At 50.2% G+C, this 23682-nt stretch overlaps 1 protein-coding gene across 1 annotated transcript in view; it reads left to right on the top strand.

Annotated features, from left to right (window-relative positions):
- The first annotated feature begins 593 nt into the window (after positions 1 to 593).
- The window catches only part of LOC131095732 (serine/threonine-protein kinase PAK 3-like), a 47409-nt gene continuing 24320 nt past the window's right edge, over positions 594 to 23682 (top strand). The window contains exons 1-3 of the mRNA XM_058043792.1: positions 594 to 669; positions 3324 to 3376; positions 3674 to 3805. Coding sequence (XP_057899775.1) covers positions 594 to 669; positions 3324 to 3376; positions 3674 to 3805 — 261 coding nt within the window. The remainder of the gene's footprint in view (positions 670 to 3323; positions 3377 to 3673; positions 3806 to 23682) is intronic.

Here is a 23682-nt window from a genome sequence, read left to right as displayed (position 1 = left end):
GGGAATAAAGGCAGAGATGTACATGCACCAGAGCCCTGGGCATGTCCAATGATGTGCAAATATGTGGGGAGATTTTTTTAGGAATGATTTCAGCTGTTATGCGAGCAGTGGCTTCTCTCCTGGTTCTGTGCAATGCTGTGGGCCATTTTCTTGGTCTGGTTTCCCTTGCTTGGGTCCCATCTGAGTGTTCAGATGGGGTCCAGGCTGTAGGTGCTTTGTGCACTCTTGGAATTCCTCTTGGATCCCTTGAACAACAGGGTTTGGCTTGTGAGGGGAATTTGTGCTGCTTTTTGACAGAGGAGATCTTTGTAGACTACTTTGAGTTTGCTGTAGTGAAGGTTGGTTATTGTTTGGCATAAATTCACAGAGAAACATAGAACATTGCTTTGTGATGTCAGGGCATGGTTTCCATGTTGTCATAGTGACATCAGAAGGTTGCCTTGGTGCACAGGGGAGCAGCCATAGGTCTTGCTGAGAGCAGGAGCATCCTCTTGGTTAAGCCATTTGTCATTGGACAGCTGTGCACTGACAAAAGTATTGTTTCTTCTACTGTGTGAGCACAGCCGGCAGAGTTGTAGACGAGTGCCCCAGGGATGGAGAAAGTCACTGCTGCAATTTTCGCTGCTTATGCACTTTATTATTCTGCATATTACCTGACTCGGCTGGCACGTAAGCAGAGGTTTTCCCTGGGTGTAACCTAACTTGGCTTTTGTATATCTTCCTGCTCTTTCTCAGTGACCGAGTTTCTGATTCTGAAACAGGAAGAACATTAGAATGCCACTCGTTTGGTGAACGTCCTTTCAAGTCGTTCAGCTAAAAAGGGGGTGTCTGTAGCCACAGGGGCATCATTTGCAAGGAAACCTGCAGGGCTTCTGTTCCCTCCACAGGAGAGTTTGTGGCAGCAGAGTCTGTCATTTCCTCAGTTTACTGGGATAGCAAGACACCTTTGGAAATGTAGAATGGGAGACCTTCTCGGAGGGCCTTCTAAAAACTCTGCAGTTGATCCCAGAATTCAGGGAACGCTTCTTTTTTTCTAAATTTTCTCCTGAAAGGATTTGACTGTCTAACTTGATCTTTTACTGAGTGCTAAAACAGTGATTCCCTTTGCAAGGAAATGCAAATTCCAAAGCAGTGAGTGTCTGCTGCAGAACCCCGGAGCTGCTGCTGTGCTGTTTCACAATAGAGCTGCTACAGCTCAGAGGGATTTTGGGGAAGCTTTTCTGAGACACTGTTTCCAGCAAGAGAATTAATGAGAATTAGTGCATGCAACTAATTTTTTTTAAAAAGTACCTGAGGGAGAGGATAAGAAGCTGCTTGATGTGTTTAGTAGAACAGGAACATTGTGTGTTTGTATTCATTTACTGGCAAAAAAGGACAAAGTGTAGGCACAACCAAGAATATTCTCCTGATCTCTTGCTGGCTCTGAATGAAATATGTCTCCTGGAGGGAAGTTGTGAAATGGGTAATCTCTGTTTGGGTTGACTCATTCTGTGGGATTCAGCAGGTTTCTCATAGCATCTTGTTCATTTTCCCTTCCCCACTACAGGTCACCTGAAGCGTGTATTCAGAGATGCTGATCGTGAAGTGAGTGAGAAATGGAGATTTCATGTTCATGGTCTTTAGGAATTGGAAAACAAGCTGAGAGCTTGGCTAGTGGCAATAGAGCGTAGAGGGCAAGTTGGGAAGGCCAGAAAAAATTCTATTTCGATGACTGCAGAAGCAAAAACAAAGGCATCACTGCCTAATTCCTGCTTTTCCATTTTAGAACTTCAAAGAATTAGAAGCACTGTTTTAAAAATACAACATTACTATCTGATAGTAGGCAGGGTGGAAGATTTAAATCAGAGTAATTTACAGTGCGTTTGAATCAGACAATTATACATCAGTCAGGGCTATTAAAATTCCATTCCTATCAAAGTTCCTGATTTCTCCTTAAAAAGGGAGGTGGTAAATGTGACCAGAAATCAGCTTGTGAATGATAGGTGACAGCCCGTCCCTCATGTTTCTCTCTTGCCACAGCTGACAAAACCAACAGCCGTCTCTCCCCTGGCTCCTACTGCTCCTGGAGAAGAATCCCAAGAGGAGGAAAATGAGGTGAATGAGCGCCACTTTCCATCATTGGTCACAGAAGAGCTTCAAAATCCTAAGCCCGTAAAGGCCAGTTGTGGCACAAGTTCAGCGACAGCAAAATTTGAGCTTTGACCTCTGATGTTGAGGCCCCAAAGGGCTGGTGCCTGTGGGAGAGCATCTGGCTGCTTGTCACAGGGAAGCTCTGTCTCTGGGCTTCTGCAGTGCTGTGGCTGAGGGCACAGGTGGTAGTGCTGGAGGTCAGAGGGCTTTCTTTGTTTTCCCTTGTTGGAAAGATGTGTTTGACTTGTGAGAGTGGTCTGCAGTATTCTTGAGTTATTCTTCAGTTCTAAAGAGTCTTTTGGCCCAGTTATCTTTTGGCTTTTGATTAGACTCGAGGAGATGGTTGCTATGTGTATGAAGCTGTGCGGGGCCATTCACTTTCCATGTTGCCAAAGAAAACAAGTGAGTAGTTATGAACCGTCCTGGTGAGACAAAATCAGTGGGGGCAAGTTTGTGTTGATGCATTTAGTGATGAAGACTGAAGTTTTAGCAAGTGCCTTGGAGCCTGGAGTGCGGGTGAAGCTGCAAGTCCTTGACTGATGCCTTATGTTGCTCAGAAGAGGAAGGCCATCTAGAAATGGCTGATGCTGTATTTGAAGTCAAATGTGCAACTCTGCGGCTGGGGAGCTGTGTGGGTCCAAAAGACCCAGGGGTGTGGTAGAAGGTCAGCTGAAGAAGAGCCAGCCTGGGACCAAGGGTCCAAGAAGGCCAAGGGCACGGTAGCCTGTGTCAGCAGCCGGGGGGCAGCAGGAGCAGGGCAGTGAGCGTGGCCCTGTGCTGGGGAACAGGCTGCGGCCACAGCTGGAGTGCTGTGTACTCTTGTGGGCCCTGGGAAGCAGAAAGTCACTGATGGGCTTCAGCATGTGCACAGAAGGACACAGGAGCTGGGCAAGGGTGTGGAGCAGAGGCCCAGTGAGGAGGTGCTGAGGGAGCTTTAGCCTGGACAATGGGAGGCATAGGAGGGACCTTCAGCAGACTTCCAACAATCCCTATGTGACATTACTCACCACACGGGCTGTTTCCGTACTAAACATGCCCTCGGTGGAACCAAGTGGTTTCGACACTGGAGTGGGTGACACTTCATTCTTGTGCCTTGTTGGCTTGTTGTTTCTTTAAGAGAGGTTTCCCTGTTCATTTACCCTTTTTCCAGCAACCAAAGATTACTCTGCACAATGTTTCGTGCCCCTTTCCAGCCCTGGATGAGATTGTGATCCAGTTGGAGTATTCCGTGTCTGCAGCAGCAGTAGTAAAGGCGTTACTGTCGTTTCCCTGCTTTTCCATTTCGGAGCTTTCAAGAATTAAGTTCTGTTTTACAGGATCAAGGTTGATTGCTGATAGCAGCCAGGGAGGAATATTAACCTCATGTCCATCCACAGTTCTCTTTAACGGGCCCGTTTTAACTTGCTCTGTGGGACTTTCATCCCCTATGTCGCTACGGAATGTTCTGATTTCTCCTTAGAAGATGTGTTGGTAGATCTGAAAAGAAATGAGGCTCTGAATAATAGTTGATAACTTGTCCCTCATGCTTCTCTCCCTGCCACAGCTGACAGAACCAAGAGCCATCTCTCCTCTGGCTCCCTCTGCTCCTGGGGAAGAAGCCCAAGAGGAGCAAATTGAGGCGGAAGAGCTCCAGTTTCCATCAGTGGTCACAGCAGAGCCTGAATATCCTGAGCCCGTAAGTGCCAGTTGTAAGTGGTGCTGTTTAGAGCAAGGCAGAGGTGCAACTGTTGGAGCAGCCAGCACTTCGTATTGCCGGCTGAGGATGCAGAGTGCTGGAGTGCTGCCAGGAGCTAGGGATATCCTGCAGGCAGTGACAGCAATACTTGGCCTTAGACCTGTGACGTTGAGGCCCCAAAGGGCTGGTGCCTGTGGGAGAGCATCTGGCTGCTTGTCACAGGGAAGCTCTGTCTCTGGGCTTCTGCAGTGCTATGGCTGAGGGCAGAGGTGGTAGTACTGGAGGTCAGAGGGCTTTCTTTGTTTTCCCTTGTTGGAAAGATGTGTTTGGCTTGTGAGAGTGCTCTGCAGTATTCTTGAGTTATTCTTCAGTTCTAAAGAGTTTTTTGGCCCAGTTATCTTTTGGCTTTTGATTAAACTCAAAGAGATGGTTGTTATGTGTATGAAGCTTTGCAGTGCAATTCTCATTCCATGTTGCCACAGAAAGTGAGTGGTTAGGGAACCCTCCTGGTGAGACAAAATCAGTGGGGACAAGTTTGTGTTGATACATTTAGTGATGAAGTCTGGAGTTTTAGCAAGTGCCTTGGAGCCTGGAGTGCGGGTGAAGCTGCAAGTCCTTGACTGATGCCTTATGTTGCTCAGAAGAGGAAGGCCATCTAGAAATGGCTGATGCTGTATTTGAAGTCAAATGTGCAACTCTGCGGCTAGGGAGCTGTGTGGGTCCAAAAGACCCAGGGGTGTGGTAGAAGATCAGCTGAAGAAGAGCCAGACTGGGACCAAGGGTCCAAGAAGGCCAAGGGCACGGTAGCCTGTGTCAGCAGCAGAGGGGCAGCAGGAGCAGGGAAGTGAGCGTGGCCCTGTGCTGGGGAACAGGCTGCGGCCACAGCTGGAGTGCTGTGTGCACTTGTGGGCCCTGGGAAGCAGAAAGTCACTGATGGGCTTCAGCATGTGCACAGAAGGACACAGGAGCTGGGCAAGGGTGTGGAGCAGAGGCCCATTGAGGAGGTGCTGAGGGAGCTTTAGCCTGGACAATGGGAGGCATAGGAGGGACCTTCAGCAGACTTCCAACAATCCCTATGTGACATTACTCACCACACGGGCTGTTTCCCTACTAAACATGCCCTCCGTGGAACCAAGTGCTTTCGACACTGGAGTGGGTGACACTTCATTCTTGTGCCTTGTTGGCTTGTTGTTTCTCTAGGAGAGGTTTGCCTGTTCATTTTCCCTTTTTCCAGCAACCAAAGATTACTCTGCACAATGTTTCCTGCCCCTTTCCAGCCCTGGATGAGATTGTGATCCAGTTGGAGTTTTCGATGTCTGCAGCAGCAGTAGTAAAGGCGTTGCTGTCGTTTCCCTGCTTTTCCATTTCGGAGCTTTCAAGAATTAAGTTCTGTTTTACAGGATCAAGGTTGATTGCTGATAGCAGCCAGGGAGGAATATTAACCTCATGTCCATCCACAGTTCTCTTTAACGGGCCCGTTTTAACTTGCTCTGTGGGACTTCCATCCCCTATGTCGCTACGGAATGTTCTGATTTCTCCTTAGAAGATGTGTTGGTAGATCTGAAAAGAAATGAGGCTCTGAATAATAGTTGATAACTTGTCCCTCATGCTTCTCTCCCTGCCACAGCTGACAGAACCAAGAGCCATCTCTCCTCTGGCTCCCTCTGCTCCTGGGGAAGAAGCCCAAGAGGAGCAAATTGAGGCGGAAGAGCTCCAGTTTCCATCAGTGGTCACAGCAGAGCCTGAATATCCTGAGCCCGTAAGTGCCAGTTGTAAGTGGTGCTGTTTAGAGCAAGGCAGAGGTGCAACTGTTGGAGCAGCCAGCACTTCGTATTGCCGGCTGAGGATGCAGAGTGCTGGAGTGCTGCCAGGAGCTAGGGATATCCTGCAGGCAGTGACAGCAATACTTGGCCTTAGACCTGTGACGTTGAGGCCCCAAAGGGCTGGTGCCTGTGGGAGAGCATCTGGCTGCTTGTCACAGGGAAGCTCTGTCTCTGGGCTTCTGCAGTGCTATGGCTGAGGGCACAGGTGGTAGTGCTGGAGGTCAGAGGGCTTTCTTTGATTTCCCTGGTTGGAAAGATGTGTTTGGCTTGTGAGAGCGCTCTGCAGTATTCTTGAGTTGTTCTTCAGTTCTAAAGAGTTTTTTGGCCCAGTTATCTTTTGGCTTTTGATTAAACTCAAAGAGATGGTTGTTATGTGTATGAAGCTTTGCAGTGCAATTCTCATTCCTTGTTGCCACAGAAAGTGAGTGGTTAGGGAACCCTCCTGGTGAGACAAAATCAGTGGGGACAAGTTTGTGTTGATGCATTTAGTGATGAAGTCTGGAGTTTTAGCAAGTGCCTTGGAGCCTGGAGTGCGGGTGAAGCTGCAAGTCCTTGACTGATGCCTTATGTTGCTCAGAAGAGGAAGGCCATCTAGAAATGGCTGATGCTGTTTTTGAAGTCAAATGTGCAACTCTGCGGCCAGGGAGCTGTGTGGGTCCAAAAGACCCAGGGGTGTGGTAGAAGATCAGCTGAAGAAGAGCCAGCCTGGGACCAAGGGTCCAAGAAGGCCAAGGGCACGGTAGCCTGTGTCAGCAGCAGGGGGGCAGCAGGAGCAGGGCAGTGAGCGTGGCCCTGTGCTGGGGAACAGGCTGCAGCCACAGCTGGAGTGCTGTGTGCACTTGTGGGCCCTGGGAAGCAGAAAGTCACTGATGGGCTTCAGCATGTGCACAGAAGGACACAGGAGCTGGGCAAGGGTGTGGAGCAGAAGCCCATTGAGGAGGTGCTGAGGGAGCTTTAGCCTGGACAATGGGAGGCATAGGAGGGACCTTCAGCAGACTTCCAACAATCCCTATGTGACATTACTCACCACACGGGCTGTTTCCCTACTAAACATGCCCTCCGTGGAACCAAGTGCTTTCGACACTGGAGTGGGTGACACTTCATTCTTGTGCCTTGTTGGCTTGTTGTTTCTCTAGGAGAGGTTTGCCTGTTCATTTTCCCTTTTTCCAGCAACCAAAGATTACTCTGCACAATGTTTCCTGCCCCTTTCCAGCCCTGGATGAGATTGTGATCCAGTTGGAGTTTTCGATGTCTGCAGCAGCAGTAGTAAAGGCGTTGCTGTCGTTTCCCTGCTTTTCCATTTCGGAGCTTTCAAGAATTAAGTTCTGTTTTACAGGATCAAGGTTGATTGCTGATAGCAGCCAGGGAGGAATATTAACCTCATGTCCATCCACAGTTCTCTTTAACGGGCCCGTTTTAACTTGTTCTGTGGGACTTCCATCCCCTATGTCGCTACGGAATGTTCTGATTTCTCCTTAGAAGATGTGTTGGTAGATCTGAAAAGAAATGAGGCTCTGAATAATAGTTGATAACTTGTCCCTCATGCTTCTCTCCCTGCCACAGCTGACAGAACCAAGAGCCATCTCTCCTCTGGCTCCCTCTGCTCCTGGGGAAGAAGCCCAAGAGGAGCAAATTGAGGCGGAAGAGCTCCAGTTTCCATCAGTGGTCACAGCAGAGCCTGAATATCCTGAGCCCGTAAGTGCCAGTTGTAAGTGGTGCTGTTTAGAGCAAGGCAGAGGTGCAACTGTTGGAGCAGCCAGCACTTCGTATTGCCGGCTGAGGATGCAGAGTGCTGGAGTGCTGCCAGGAGCTAGGGATATCCTGCAGGCAGTGACAGCAATACTTGGCCTTAGACCTGTGACGTTGAGGCCCCAAAGGGCTGGTGCCTGTGGGAGAGCATCTGGCTGCTTGTCACAGGGAAACTGTCTCTGGGCTTCTGCAGTGCTGTGCCTGAGGGCACAGGTGGTAGTGCTGGAGGTCAGAGGGCTTTCTTTGATTTCCCTGGTTGGAAAGATGTGTTTGGCTTGTGAGAGTGCTCTGCAGTATTCTTGAGTTATTCTTCAGTTCTAAAGAATTTTTTGGCCCAGTTATCTTTTGGCTTTTGATTAAACTCAAAGAGATGGTTGTTATGTCTATGAAGCTTTGCAGTGCAATTCTCATTCCTTGTTGCCACAGAAAGTGAGTGGTTAGGGAACCCTCCTGGTGAGACAAAATCAGTGGGGACAAGTTTGTGTTGATGCATTTAGTGATGAAGTCTGGAGTTTTAGCAAGTGCCTTGGAGCCTGGAGTGCGGGTGAAGCTGCAAGTCCTTGACTGATGCCTTATGTTGCTCAGAAGAGGAAGGCCATCTAGAAATGGCTGATGCTGTTTTTGAAGTCAAATGTGCAACTCTGCGGCCAGGGAGCTGTGTGGGTCCAAAAGACCCAGGGGTGTGGTAGAAGATCAGCTGAAGAAGAGCCAGCCTGGGACCAAGGGTCCAAGAAGGCCAAGGGCACGGTAGCCTGTGTCAGCAGCAGGGGGGCAGCAGGAGCAGGGCAGTGAGCGTGGCCCTGTGCTGGGGAACAGGCTGCAGCCACAGCTGGAGTGCTGTGTACTCTTGTGGGCCCTGGGAAGCAGAAAGTCACTGATGGGCTTCAGCATGTGCACAGAAGGACACAGGAGCTGGGCAAGGGTGTGGAGCAGAAGCCCATTGAGGAGGTGCTGAGGGAGCTTTAGCCTGGACAATGGGAGGCATAGGAGGGACCTTCAGCAGACTTCCAACAATCCCTATGTGACATTACTCACCACACGGGCTGTTTCCCTACTAAACATGCCCTCCGTGGAACCAAGTGCTTTCGACACTGGAGTGGGTGACACTTCATTCTTGTGCCTTGTTGGCTTGTTGTTTCTCTAGGAGAGGTTTGCCTGTTCATTTTCCCTTTTTCCAGCAACCAAAGATTACTCTGCACAATGTTTCCTGCCCCTTTCCAGCCCTGGATGAGATTGTGATCCAGTTGGAGTTTTCGATGTCTGCAGCAGCAGTAGTAAAGGCGTTGCTGTCGTTTCCCTGCTTTTCCATTTCGGAGCTTTCAAGAATTAAGTTCTGTTTTACAGGATCAAGGTTGATTGCTGATAGCAGCCAGGGAGGAATATTAACCTCATGTCCATCCACAGTTCTCTTTAACGGGCCCGTTTTAACTTGTTCTGTGGGACTTCCATCCCCTATGTCGCTACGGAATGTTCTGATTTCTCCTTAGAAGATGTGTTGGTAGATCTGAAAAGAAATGAGGCTCTGAATAATAGTTGATAACTTGTCCCTCATGCTTCTCTCCCTGCCACAGCTGACAGAACCAAGAGCCATCTCTCCTCTGGCTCCCTCTGCTCCTGGGGAAGAAGCCCAAGAGGAGCAAATTGAGGCGGAAGAGCTCCAGTTTCCATCAGTGGTCACAGCAGAGCCTGAATATCCTGAGCCCGTAAGTGCCAGTTGTAAGTGGTGCTGTTTAGAGCAAGGCAGAGGTGCAACTGTTGGAGCAGCCAGCACTTCGTATTGCCGGCTGAGGATGCAGAGTGCTGGAGTGCTGCCAGGAGCTAGGGATATCCTGCAGGCAGTGACAGCAATACTTGGCCTTAGACCTGTGACGTTGAGGCCCCAAAGGGCTGGTGCCTGTGGGAGAGCATCTGGCTGCTTGTCACAGGGAAACTGTCTCTGGGCTTCTGTAGTTCTATGGCTGAGGGCACAGGTGGTAGTGCTGGAGGTCAGAGGGCTTTCTTTGATTTCCCTGGTTGGAAAGATGTGTTTGGCTTGTGACAGTGCTCTGCAGTATTCTTGAGTTGTTCTTCAGTTCTAAAGAGTCTTTTGGCCCAGTTATCTTTTGGCTTTTGATTAAACTCAAAGAGATGGTTGTTATGTGTATGAAGCTTTGCAGTGCAATTCTCATTCCTTGTTGCCACAGAAAGTGAGTGGTTAGGGAACCCTCCTGGTGAGACAAAATCAGTGGGGACAAGTTTGTGTTGATGCATTTAGTGATGAAGTCTGGAGTTTTAGCAAGTGCCTTGGAGCCTGGAGTGCGGGTGAAGCTGCAAGTCCTTGACTGATGCCTTATGTTGCTCAGAAGAGGAAGGCCATCTAGAAATGGCTGATGCTGTATTTGAAGTCAAATGTGCAACTCTGCGGCTGGGGAGCTGTGTGGGTCCAAAAGACCCAGGGGTGTGGTAGAAGATCAGCTGAAGAAGAGCCAGCCTGGGACCAAGGGTCCAAGAAGGCCAAGGGCACGGTAGCCTGTGTCAGCAGCAGAGGGGCAGCAGGAGCAGGGCAGTGAGCGTGGCCCTGTGCTGGGGAACAGGCTGCAGCCACAGCTGGAGTGCTGTGTGCACTTGTGGGCCCTGGGAAGCAGAAAGTCACTGATGGGCTTCAGCATGTGCACAGAAGGACACAGGAGCTGGGCAAGGGTGTGGAGCAGAGGCCCATTGAGGAGGTGCTGAGGGAGCTTTAGCCTGGACAATGGGAGGCATAGGAGGGACCTTCAGCAGACTTCCAACAATCCCTATGTGACATTACTCACCACACGGGCTGTTTCCCTACTAAACATGCCCTCCGTGGAACCAAGTGCTTTCGACACTGGAGTGGGTAACACTTCATTCTTGTTGTTGTTGTTGGCTTGTTATTTCTCTAGGAGAGGTTTGCCTGTTCATTTTCCCTTTTTCCAGCAACCAAAGATTACTCTGCACAATGTTTCCTGCCCCTTTCCAGCCCTGGATGAGATTGTGATCCAGTTGGAGTTTTCGATGTCTGCAGCAGCAGTAGTAAAGGCGTTGCTGTCGTTTCCCTGCTTTTCCATTTCGGAGCTTTCAAGAATTAAGTTCTGTTTTACAGGATCAAGGTTGATTGCTGATAGCAGCCAGGGAGGAATATTAACCTCATGTCCATCCACAGTTCTCTTTAACGGGCCCGTTTTAACTTGGTCTGTGGGACTTCCATCCCCTATGTCGCTACGGAATGTTCTGATTTCTCCTTAGAAGATGTGGTGGTAGATCTGAAAAGAAATGAGGCTCTGAATAATAGTTGATAACTTGTCCCTCATGCTTCTCTCCCTGCCACAGCTGACAGAACCAAGAGCCATCTCTCCTCTGGCTCCCTCTGCTCCTGGGGAAGAAGCCCAAGAGGAGCAAATTGAGGCGGAAGAGCTCCAGTTTCCATCAGTGGTCACAGCAGAGCCTGAATATCCTGAGCCCGTAAGTGCCAGTTGTAGGTGGTGCTGTTTAGAGCAAGGCAAAGGTGCAACTGTTGGAGCAGCCAGCACTTCGTATTGCCGGCTGAGGATGCAGAGTGCTGGAGTGCTGCCAGGAGCTAGGGATATCCTGCAGGCAGTGACAGCAATACTTGGCCTTAGACCTGTGACGTTGAGGCCCCAAAGGGCTGGTGCCTGTGGGAGAGCATCTGGCTGCTTGTCACAGGGAAACTGTCTCTGGGCTTCTGTAGTTCTATGGCTGAGGGCACAGGTGGTAGTGCTGGAGGTCAGAGGGCTTTCTTTGATTTCCCTGGTTGGAAAGATGTGTTTGGCTTGTGAGAGCGCTCTGCAGTATTCTTGAGTTGTTCTTCAGTTCTAAAGAGTTTTTTGGCCCAGTTATCTTTTGGCTTTTGATTAAACTCAAAGAGATGGTTGTTATGTGTATGAAGCTTTGCAGTGCAATTCTCATTCCTTGTTGCCACAGAAAGTGAGTGGTTAGGGAACCCTCCTGGTGAGACAAAATCAGTGGGGACAAGTTTGTGTTGATGCATTTAGTGATGAAGTCTGGAGTTTTAGCAAGTGCCTTGGAGCCTGGAGTGCGGGTGAAGCTGCAAGTCCTTGACTGATGCCTTATGTTGCTCAGAAGAGGAAGGCCATCTAGAAATGGCTGATGCTGTTTTTGAAGTCAAATGTGCAACTCTGCGGCTAGGGAGCTGTGTGGGTCCAAAAGACCCAGGGGTGTGGTAGAAGGTCAGCTGAAGAAGAGCCAGCCTGGGACCAAGGGTCCAAGAAGGCCAAGGGCACGGTAGCCTGTGTCAGCAGCAGGGGGGCAGCAGGAGCAGGGCAGTGAGCGTGGCCCTGTGCTGGGGAACAGGCTGCAGCCACAGCTGGAGTGCTGTGTGCACTTGTGGGCCCTGGGAAGCAGAAAGTCACTGATGGGCTTCAGCATGTGCACAGAAGGACACAGGAGCTGGGCAAGGGTGTGGAGCAGAAGCCCATTGAGGAGGTGCTGAGGGAGCTTTAGCCTGGACAATGGGAGGCATAGGAGGGACCTTCAGCAGACTTCCAACAATCCCTATGTGACATTACTCACCACACGGGCTGTTTCCCTACTAAACATGCCCTCCGTGGAACCAAGTGCTTTCGACACTGGAGTGGGTGACACTTCATTCTTGTGCCTTGTTGGCTTGTTGTTTCTCTAGGAGAGGTTTGCCTGTTCATTTTCCCTTTTTCCAGCAACCAAAGATTACTCTGCACAATGTTTCCTGCCCCTTTCCAGCCCTGGATGAGATTGTGATCCAGTTGGAGTTTTCGATGTCTGCAGCAGCAGTAGTAAAGGCGTTGCTGTCGTTTCCCTGCTTTTCCATTTCGGAGCTTTCAAGAATTAAGTTCTGTTTTACAGGATCAAGGTTGATTGCTGATAGCAGCCAGGGAGGAATATTAACCTCATGTCCATCCACAGTTCTCTTTAACGGGCCCGTTTTAACTTGCTCTGTGGGACTTCCATCCCCTATGTCGCTACGGAATGTTCTGATTTCTCCTTAGAAGATGTGTTGGTAGATCTGAAAAGAAATGAGGCTCTGAATAATAGTTGATAACTTGTCCCTCATGCTTCTCTCCCTGCCACAGCTGACAGAACCAAGAGCCATCTCTCCTCTGGCTCCCTCTGCTCCTGGGGAAGAAGCCCAAGAGGAGCAAATTGAGGCGGAAGAGCTCCAGTTTCCATCAGTGGTCACAGCAGAGCCTGAATATCCTGAGCCCGTAAGTGCCAGTTGTAAGTGGTGCTGTTTAGAGCAAGGCAAAGGTGCAACTGTTGGAGCAGCCAGCACTTCGTATTGCCGGCTGAGGATGCAGAGTGCTGGAGTGCTGCCAGGAGCTAGGGATATCCTGCAGGCAGTGACAGCAATACTTGGCCTTAGACCTGTGACGTTGAGGCCCCAAAGGGCTGGTGCCTGTGGGAGAGCATCTGGCTGCTTGTCACAGGGAAGCTCTGTCTCTGGGCTTCTGCAGTGCTATGGCTGAGGGCACAGGTGGTAGTGCTGGAGGTCAGAGGGCTTTCTTTGTTTTCCCTTGTTGGAAAGATGTGTTTGGCTTGTGAGAGTGCTCTGCAGTTTTCTTGAGTTATTCTTCAGTTCTAAAGAGTTTTTTGGCCCAGTTATCTTTTGACTTTTGATTAAACTCAAAGAGATGGTTGTTATGTGTATGAAGCTTTGCAGTGCAATTCTCATTCCGTGTTGCCGCAAAAAGTGAGTGGTTAGGGAACCGTCCTGGTGAGACAAAATCAGTGGGGACAAGTTTGTGTTGATGCATTAGGGATGAAGTCTGGAGTTTTAGCAAGTGCCTTGGAGCCTGGAGTGCGGGTGAAGCTGCAAGTCCTTGACTGATGCCTTATGTTGCTCAGAAGAGGAAGGCCATCTAGAAATGGCTGATGCTGTATTTGAAGTCAAATGTGCAACTCTGCGGCTGGGGAGCTGTGTGGGTCCAAAAGACCCAGGGGTGTGGTAGAAGGTCAGCTGAAGAAGAGCCAGCCTGGGACCAAGGGTCCAAGAAGGCCAAGGGCATGGTAGCCTGTGTCAGCAGCAGAGGGGCAGCAGGAGCAGGGCAGTGAGCGTGGCCCTGTGCTGGGGAACAGGCTGCGGCCACAGCTGGAGTGCTGTGTGCACTTGTGGGCCCTGGGAAGCAGAAAGTCACTGATGGGCTTCAGCATGTGCACAGAAGGACACAGGAGCTGGGCAAGGGTGTGGAGCAGAGGCCCATTGAGGAGGTGCTGAGGGAGCTTTAGCCTGGACAATGGGAGGCATAGGAGGGACCTTCAGCAGACTTCCAACAATCCCTATGTGACATTACTCACCACACGGGCTGTTTCCCTACTAAACATGCCCTCCGTGGAACCAAGTGCTTTCGACACTGGAGTGGGTAACACTTCATTCTTGTTGTTGTTGTTGGCTTGTTATTTCTCTAGGAGAGGTTTGCCTGTTCATTTTCCCTTTTTCCAGCAACCAAAGATTACTCTGCACAATGTTTCCTGCCCCTTTCCAGCCCTGGATGAGATTGTGATCCAGTTGGAGTTTTCGATGTCTGCAGCAGCAGTAGTAAAGGCGTTGCTGTCGTTTCCCTGCTTTTCCATTTCGGAGCTTTCAAGAATTAAGTTCTGTTTTACAGGATCAAGGTTGATTGCTGATAGCAGCCAGGGAGGAATATTAACCTCATGTCCATCCACAGTTCTCTTTAACGGGCCCGTTTTAACTTGGTCTGTGGGACTTCCATCCCCTATGTCGCTACGGAATGTTCTGATTTCTCCTTAGAAGATGTGGTGGTAGATCTGAAAAGAAATGAGGCTCTGAATAATAGTTGATAACTTGTCCCTCATGCTTCTCTCCCTGCCACAGCTGACAGAACCAAGAGCCATCTCTCCTCTGGCTCCCTCTGCTCCTGGGGAAGAAGCCCAAGAGGAGCAAATTGAGGCGGAAGAGCTCCAGTTTCCATCAGTGGTCACAGCAGAGCCTGAATATCCTGAGCCCGTAAGTGCCAGTTGTAGGTGGTGCTGTTTAGAGCAAGGCAAAGGTGCAACTATTGGAGCAGCCAGCACTTCGTATTGCCGGCTGAGGATGCAGAGTGCTGGAGTGCTGCCAGGAGCTAGGGATATCCTGCAGGCAGTGACAGCAATACTTGGCCTTAGACCTGTGACGTTGAGGCCCCAAAGGGCTGGTGCCTGTGGGAGAGCATCTGGCTGCTTGTCACAGGCAAGCTCTGTCCCTGGGCTTCTGCAGTGCTATGGCTGAGGGCACAGGTGGTAGTGCTGGAGGTCAGAGGGCTTTCTTTGTTTTCCCTTGTTGGAAAGATGTGTTTGGCTTGTGAGAGTGCTCTGCAGTATTCTTGAGTTGTTCTTCAGTTCTAAAGAGTTTTTTGGCCCAGTTATCTTTTGGCTTTTGATTAAACTCAAAGAGATGGTTGTTAAGTGTATGAAGCTTTGCAGTGCAATTCTCATTCCATGTTGCCACAGAAAGTGAGTGGTTAGGGAACCCTCCTGGTGAGACAAAATCAGTGGGGACAAGTTTGTGTTGATGCATTTAGTGATGAAGTCTGGAGTTTTAGCAAGTGCCTTGGAGCCTGGAGTGCGGGTGAAGCTGCAAGTCCTTGACTGATGCCTTATGTTGCTCAGAAGAGGAAGGCCATCTAGAAATGGCTGATGCTGTATTTGAAGTCAAATGTGCAACTCTGCGGCTGGGGAGCTGTGTGGGTCCAAAAGACCCAGGGGTGTGGTAGAAGGTCAGCTGAAGAAGAGCCAGCCTGGGACCAAGGGTCCAAGAAGGCCAAGGGCATGGTGGGCTGTGTCAGCAGCAGGGGGGCAGCAGGAGCAGGGCAGTGAGCGTGGCCCTGTGCTGGGGAACAGGCTGCAGCCACAGCTGGAGTGCTGTGTACTCTTGTGGGCCCTGGGAAGCAGAAAGTCACTGATGGGCTTCAGCATGTGCACAGAAGGACACAGGAGCTGGGCAAGGGTGTGGAGCAGAAGCCCATTGAGGAGGTGCTGAGGGAGCTTTAGCCTGGACAATGGGAGGCATAGGAGGGACCTTCAGCAGACTTCCAACAATCCCTATGTGACATTACTCACCACACGGGCTGTTTCCCTACTAAACATGCCCTCCGTGGAACCAAGTGCTTTCGACACTGGAGTGGGTAACACTTCATTCTTGTGCCTTGTTGGCTTGTTGTTTCTCTAGGAGAGGTTTGCCTGTTCATTTTCCCTTTTTCCAGCAACCAAAGATTACTCTGCACAATGTTTCCTGCCCCTTTCCAGCCCTGGATGAGATTGTGATCCAGTTGGAGTTTTCGATGTCTGCAGCAGCAGTAGTAAAGGCGTTGCTGTCATTTCCCTGCTTTTCCATTTCGGAGCTTTCAAGAATTAAGTTCTGTTTTACAGGATCAAGGTTGATTGCTGATAGCAGCCAGGGAGGAATATTAACCTCATGTCCATCCACAGTTCTCTTTAACGGGCCCGTTTTAACTTGCTCTGTGGGACTTCCATCCCCTATGTCGCTACGGAATGTTCTGATTTCTCCTTAGAAGATGTGTTGGTAGATCTGAAAAGAAATGAGGCTCTGAATAATAGTTGATAACTTGTCCCTCATGCTTCTCTCCCTGCCACAGCTGACAGAACCAAGAGCCATCTCTCCTCTGGCTCCCTCTGCTCCTGGGGAAGAAGCCCAAGAGGAGCAAATTGAGGCGGAAGAGCTCCAGTTTCCATCAGTGGTCACAGCAGAGCCTGAATATCCTGAGCCCGTAAGTGCCAGTTGTAAGTGGTGCTGTTTAGAGCAAGGCAAAGGTGCAACTATTGGAGCAGCCAGCACTTCGTATTGCCGGCTGAGGATGCAGAGTGCTGGAGTGCTGCCAGGAGCTAGGGATATCCTGCAGGCAGTGACAGCAATACTTGGCCTTAGACCTGTGACGTTGAGGCCCCAAAGGGCTGGTGCCTGTGGGAGAGCATCTGGCTGCTTGTCACAGGGAAGCTCTGTCTCTGGGCTTCTGTAGTGCTATGGCTGAGGGCACAGGTGGTAGTGCTGGAGGTCAGAGGGCTTTCTTTGTTTTCCCTTGTTGGAAAGATGTGTTTGGCTTGTGACAGTGCTCTGCAGTATTCTTGAGTTGTTCTTCAGTTCTAAAGAGTTTTTTGGCCCAGTTATCTTTTGGCTTTTGATTAAACTCAAAGAGATGGTTGTTAAGTGTATGAAGCTTTGCAGTGCAATTCTCATTCCATGTTGCCACAGAAAGTGAGTGGTTAGGGAACCCTCCTGGTGAGACAAAATCAGTGGGGACAAGTTTGTGTTGATGCATTTATTGATGAAGTCTGGAGTTTTAGCAAGTGCCTTGGAGCCTGGAGTGCGGGTGAAGCTGCAAGTCCTTGACTGATGCCTTATGTTGCTCAGAAGAGGAAGGCCATCTAGAAATGGCTGATGCTGTATTTGAAGTCAAATGTGCAACTCTGCGGCTGGGGAGCTGTGTGGGTCCAAAAGACCCAGGGGTGTGGTAGAAGGTCAGCTGAAGAAGAGCCAGCCTGGGACCAAGGGTCCAAGAAGGCCAAGGGCACGGTAGCCTGTCAGCATCAGTGGGGCAGCAGGAGCAGGGCAGTGAGCGTGGCCCTGTGCTGGGGAACAGGCTGCAGCCACAGCTGGAGTGCTGTGTGCACTTGTGGGCCCTGGGAAGCAGAAAGTCACTGATGGGCTTCAGCATGTGCACAGAAGGACACAGGAGCTGGGCAAGGGTGTGGAGCAGAGGCCCAGTGAGGAGGTGCTGAGGGAGCTTTAGCCTGGACAATGGGAGGCATAGGAGGGACCTTCAGCAGACTTCCAACAATCCCTATGTGACATTACTCACCACACGGGCTGTTTCCCTACTAAACATGCCCTCCGTGGAACCAAGTGCTTTCGACACTGGAGTGGGTGACACTTCATTCTTGTGCCTTGTTGGCTTGTTATTTCTCTAGGAGAGATTTGCCTGTTCATTTTCCCTTTTTCCAGCAACCAGAGATTACTCTGCACAATGTTTCCTGCCCCTTTCCAGCCCTGGATGAGATTGTGATCCAGTTGGAGTTTTCGATGTCTGCAGCAGCAGTAGTAAAGGCGTTGCTGTCGTTTCCCTGCTTTTCCATTTCGGAGCTTTCAAGAATTAAGTTCTGTTTTACAGGATCAAGGTTGATTGCTGATAGCAGCCAGGGAGGAATATTAACCTCATGTCCATCCACAGTTCTCTTTAACGGGCCCGTTTTAACTTGCTCTGTGGGACTTCCATCCCCTATGTCGCTACGGAATGTTCTGATTTCTCCTTAGAAGATGTGTTGGTAGATCTGAAAAGAAATGAGGCTCTGAATAATAGTTGATAACTTGTCCCTCATGCTTCTCTCCCTGCCACAGCTGACAGAACCAAGAGCCATCTCTCCTCTGGCTCCCTCTGCTCCTGGGGAAGAAGCCCAAGAGGAGCAAATTGAGGCGGAAGAGCTCCAGTTTCCATCAGTGGTCACAGCAGAGCCTGAATATCCTGAGCCCGTAAGTGCCAGTTGTAAGTGGTGCTGTTTAGAGCAAGGCAAAGGTGCAACTATTGGAGCAGCCAGCACTTCGTATTGCCGGCTGAGGATGCAGAGTGCTGGAGTGCTGCCAGGAGCTAGGGATATCCTGCAGGCAGTGACAGCAATACTTGGCCTTAGACCTGTGACGTTGAGGCCCCAAAGGGCTGGTGCCTGTGGGAGAGCATCTGGCTGCTTGTCACAGGGAAGCTCTGTCTCTGGGCTTCTGTAGTTCTATGGCTGAGGGCACAGGTGGTAGTGCTGGAGGTCAGAGGGCTTTCTTTGTTTTCCCTTGTTGGAAAGATGTGTTTGGCTTGTGACAGTGCTCTGCAGTATTCTTGAGTTGTTCTTCAGTTCTAAAGAGTTTTTTGGCCCAGTTATCTTTTGGCTTTTGATTAAACTCAAAGAGATGGTTGTTAAGTGTATGAAGCTTTGCAGTGCAATTCTCATTCCATGTTGCCACAGAAAGTGAGTGGTTAGGGAACCCTCCTGGTGAGACAAAATCAGTGGGGACAAGTTTGTGTTGATGCATTAGGGATGAAGTCTGGAGTTTTAGCAAGTGCCTTGGAGCCTGGAGTGCGGGTGAAGCTGCAAGTCCTTGACTGATGCCTTATGTTGCTCAGAAGAGGAAGGCCATCTAGAAATGGCTGATGCTGTATTTGAAGTCAAATGTGCAACTCTGCGGCTGGGGAGCTGTGTGGGTCCAAAAGACCCAGGGGTGTGGTAGAAGATCAGCTGAAGAAGAGCCAGCCTGGGACCAAGGGTCCAAGAAGGCCAAGGGCACGGTAGCCTGTGTCAGCAGCAGAGGGGCAGCAGGAGCAGGGCAGTGAGCGTGGCCCTGTGCTGGGGAACAGGCTGCAGCCACAGCTGGAGTGCTGTGTGCACTTGTGGGCCCTGGGAAGCAGAAAGTCACTGATGGGCTTCAGCATGTGCACAGAAGGACACAGGAGCTGGGCAAGGGTGTGGAGCAGAGGCCCATTGAGGAGGTGCTGAGGGAGCTTTAGCCTGGACAATGGGAGGCATAGGAGGGACCTTCAGCAGACTTCCAACAATCCCTATGTGACATTACTCACCACACGGGCTGTTTCCCTACTAAACATGCCCTCCGTGGAACCAAGTGCTTTCGACACTGGAGTGGGTAACACTTCATTCTTGTTGTTGTTGTTGGCTTGTTATTTCTCTAGGAGAGGTTTGCCTGTTCATTTTCCCTTTTTCCAGCAACCAAAGATTACTCTGCACAATGTTTCCTGCCCCTTTCCAGCCCTGGATGAGATTGTGATCCAGTTGGAGTTTTCGATGTCTGCAGCAGCAGTAGTAAAGGCGTTGCTGTCGTTTCCCTGCTTTTCCATTTCGGAGCTTTCAAGAATTAAGTTCTGTTTTACAGGATCAAGGTTGATTGCTGATAGCAGCCAGGGAGGAATATTAACCTCATGTCCATCCACAGTTCTCTTTAACGGGCCCGTTTTAACTTGGTCTGTGGGACTTCCATCCCCTATGTCGCTACGGAATGTTCTGATTTCTCCTTAGAAGATGTGGTGGTAGATCTGAAAAGAAATGAGGCTCTGAATAATAGTTGATAACTTGTCCCTCATGCTTCTCTCCCTGCCACAGCTGACAGAACCAAGAGCCATCTCTCCTCTGGCTCCCTCTGCTCCTGGGGAAGAAGCCCAAGAGGAGCAAATTGAGGCGGAAGAGCTCCAGTTTCCATCAGTGGTCACAGCAGAGCCTGAATATCCTGAGCCCGTAAGTGCCAGTTGTAGGTGGTGCTGTTTAGAGCAAGGCAAAGGTGCAACTGTTGGAGCAGCCAGCACTTCGTATTGCCGGCTGAGGATGCAGAGTGCTGGAGTGCTGCCAGGAGCTAGGGATATCCTGCAGGCAGTGACAGCAATACTTGGCCTTAGACCTGTGACGTTGAGGCCCCAAAGGGCTGGTGCCTGTGGGAGAGCATCTGGCTGCTTGTCACAGGGAAACTGTCTCTGGGCTTCTGTAGTTCTATGGCTGAGGGCACAGGTGGTAGTGCTGGAGGTCAGAGGGCTTTCTTTGATTTCCCTGGTTGGAAAGATGTGTTTGGCTTGTGAGAGCGCTCTGCAGTATTCTTGAGTTGTTCTTCAGTTCTAAAGAGTTTTTTGGCCCAGTTATCTTTTGGCTTTTGATTAAACTCAAAGAGATGGTTGTTATGTGTATGAAGCTTTGCAGTGCAATTCTCATTCCTTGTTGCCACAGAAAGTGAGTGGTTAGGGAACCCTCCTGGTGAGACAAAATCAGTGGGGACAAGTTTGTGTTGATGCATTTAGTGATGAAGTCTGGAGTTTTAGCAAGTGCCTTGGAGCCTGGAGTGCGGGTGAAGCTGCAAGTCCTTGACTGATGCCTTATGTTGCTCAGAAGAGGAAGGCCATCTAGAAATGGCTGATGCTGTTTTTGAAGTCAAATGTGCAACTCTGCGGCTAGGGAGCTGTGTGGGTCCAAAAGACCCAGGGGTGTGGTAGAAGGTCAGCTGAAGAAGAGCCAGCCTGGGACCAAGGGTCCAAGAAGGCCAAGGGCACGGTAGCCTGTGTCAGCAGCAGGGGGGCAGCAGGAGCAGGGCAGTGAGCGTGGCCCTGTGCTGGGGAACAGGCTGCAGCCACAGCTGGAGTGCTGTGTGCACTTGTGGGCCCTGGGAAGCAGAAAGTCACTGATGGGCTTCAGCATGTGCACAGAAGGACACAGGAGCTGGGCAAGGGTGTGGAGCAGAAGCCCATTGAGGAGGTGCTGAGGGAGCTTTAGCCTGGACAATGGGAGGCATAGGAGGGACCTTCAGCAGACTTCCAACAATCCCTATGTGACATTACTCACCACACGGGCTGTTTCCCTACTAAACATGCCCTCCGTGGAACCAAGTGCTTTCGACACTGGAGTGGGTGACACTTCATTCTTGTGCCTTGTTGGCTTGTTGTTTCTCTAGGAGAGGTTTGCCTGTTCATTTTCCCTTTTTCCAGCAACCAAAGATTACTCTGCACAATGTTTCCTGCCCCTTTCCAGCCCTGGATGAGATTGTGATCCAGTTGGAGTTTTCGATGTCTGCAGCAGCAGTAGTAAAGGCGTTGCTGTCGTTTCCCTGCTTTTCCATTTCGGAGCTTTCAAGAATTAAGTTCTGTTTTACAGGATCAAGGTTGATTGCTGATAGCAGCCAGGGAGGAATATTAACCTCATGTCCATCCACAGTTCTCTTTAACGGGCCCGTTTTAACTTGCTCTGTGGGACTTCCATCCCCTATGTCGCTACGGAATGTTCTGATTTCTCCTTAGAAGATGTGTTGGTAGATCTGAAAAGAAATGAGGCTCTGAATAATAGTTGATAACTTGTCCCTCATGCTTCTCTCCCTGCCACAGCTGACAGAACCAAGAGCCATCTCTCCTCTGGCTCCCTCTGCTCCTGGGGAAGAAGCCCAAGAGGAGCAAATTGAGGCGGAAGAGCTCCAGTTTCCATCAGTGGTCACAGCAGAGCCTGAATATCCTGAGCCCGTAAGTGCCAGTTGTAAGTGGTGCTGTTTAGAGCAAGGCAAAGGTGCAACTGTTGGAGCAGCCAGCACTTCGTATTGCCGGCTGAGGATGCAGAGTGCTGGAGTGCTGCCAGGAGCTAGGGATATCCTGCAGGCAGTGACAGCAATACTTGGCCTTAGACCTGTGACGTTGAGGCCCCAAAGGGCTGGTGCCTGTGGGAGAGCATCTGGCTGCTTGTCACAGGGAAGCTCTGTCTCTGGGCTTCTGCAGTGCTATGGCTGAGGGCACAGGTGGTAGTGCTGGAGGTCAGAGGGCTTTCTTTGTTTTCCCTTGTTGGAAAGATGTGTTTGGCTTGTGAGAGTGCTCTGCAGTTTTCTTGAGTTATTCTTCAGTTCTAAAGAGTTTTTTGGCCCAGTTATCTTTTGACTTTTGATTAAACTCAAAGAGATGGTTGTTATGTGTATGAAGCTTTGCAGTGCAATTCTCATTCCGTGTTGCCGCAAAAAGTGAGTGGTTAGGGAACCGTCCTGGTGAGACAAAATCAGTGGGGACAAGTTTGTGTTGATGCATTAGGGATGAAGTCTGGAGTTTTAGCAAGTGCCTTGGAGCCTGGAGTGCGGGTGAAGCTGCAAGTCCTTGACTGATGCCTTATGTTGCTCAGAAGAGGAAGGCCATCTAGAAATGGCTGATGCTGTATTTGAAGTCAAATGTGCAACTCTGCGGCTGGGGAGCTGTGTGGGTCCAAAAGACCCAGGGGTGTGGTAGAAGGTCAGCTGAAGAAGAGCCAGCCTGGGACCAAGGGTCCAAGAAGGCCAAGGGCATGGTAGCCTGTGTCAGCAGCAGAGGGGCAGCAGGAGCAGGGCAGTGAGCGTGGCCCTGTGCTGGGGAACAGGCTGCGGCCACAGCTGGAGTGCTGTGTGCACTTGTGGGCCCTGGGAAGCAGAAAGTCACTGATGGGCTTCAGCATGTGCACAGAAGGACACAGGAGCTGGGCAAGGGTGTGGAGCAGAGGCCCATTGAGGAGGTGCTGAGGGAGCTTTAGCCTGGACAATGGGAGGCATAGGAGGGACCTTCAGCAGACTTCCAACAATCCCTATGTGACATTACTCACCACACGGGCTGTTTCCCTACTAAACATGCCCTCCGTGGAACCAAGTGCTTTCGACACTGGAGTGGGTAACACTTCATTCTTGTTGTTGTTGTTGGCTTGTTATTTCTCTAGGAGAGGTTTGCCTGTTCATTTTCCCTTTTTCCAGCAACCAAAGATTACTCTGCACAATGTTTCCTGCCCCTTTCCAGCCCTGGATGAGATTGTGATCCAGTTGGAGTTTTCGATGTCTGCAGCAGCAGTAGTAAAGGCGTTGCTGTCATTTCCCTGCTTTTCCATTTCGGAGCTTTCAAGAATTAAGTTCTGTTTTACAGGATCAAGGTTGATTGCTGATAGCAGCCAGGGAGGAATATTAACCTCATGTCCATCCACAGTTCTCTTTAACGGGCCCGTTTTAACTTGCTCTGTGGGACTTCCATCCCCTATGTCGCTACGGAATGTTCTGATTTCTCCTTAGAAGATGTGTTGGTAGATCTGAAAAGAAATGAGGCTCTGAATAATAGTTGATAACTTGTCCCTCATGCTTCTCTCCCTGCCACAGCTGACAGAACCAAGAGCCATCTCTCCTCTGGCTCCCTCTGCTCCTGGGGAAGAAGCCCAAGAGGAGCAAATTGAGGCGGAAGAGCTCCAGTTTCCATCAGTGGTCACAGCAGAGCCTGAATATCCTGAGCCCGTAAGTGCCAGTTGTAAGTGGTGCTGTTTAGAGCAAGGCAAAGGTGCAACTATTGGAGCAGCCAGCACTTCGTATTGCCGGCTGAGGATGCAGAGTGCTGGAGTGCTGCCAGGAGCTAGGGATATCCTGCAGGCAGTGACAGCAATACTTGGCCTTAGACCTGTGACGTTGAGGCCCCAAAGGGCTGGTGCCTGTGGGAGAGCATCTGGCTGCTTGTCACAGGGAAGCTCTGTCTCTGGGCTTCTGTAGTGCTATGGCTGAGGGCACAGGTGGTAGTGCTGGAGGTCAGAGGGCTTTCTTTGTTTTCCCTTGTTGGAAAGATGTGTTTGGCTTGTGACAGTGCTCTGCAGTATTCTTGAGTTGTTCTTCAGTTCTAAAGAGTTTTTTGGCCCAGTTATCTTTTGGCTTTTGATTAAACTCAAAGAGATGGTTGTTAAGTGTATGAAGCTTTGCAGTGCAATTCTCATTCCATGTTGCCACAGAAAGTGAGTGGTTAGGGAACCCTCCTGGTGAGACAAAATCAGTGGGGACAA

The sequence above is a fragment of the Melospiza georgiana genome, chromosome Z (assembly GCF_028018845.1).
Source record: "Melospiza georgiana isolate bMelGeo1 chromosome Z, bMelGeo1.pri, whole genome shotgun sequence".
Taxonomy (NCBI): Eukaryota; Metazoa; Chordata; class Aves; order Passeriformes; family Passerellidae; genus Melospiza; species Melospiza georgiana.
This window is presented reverse-complemented; position numbering and strand designations above follow the sequence as displayed.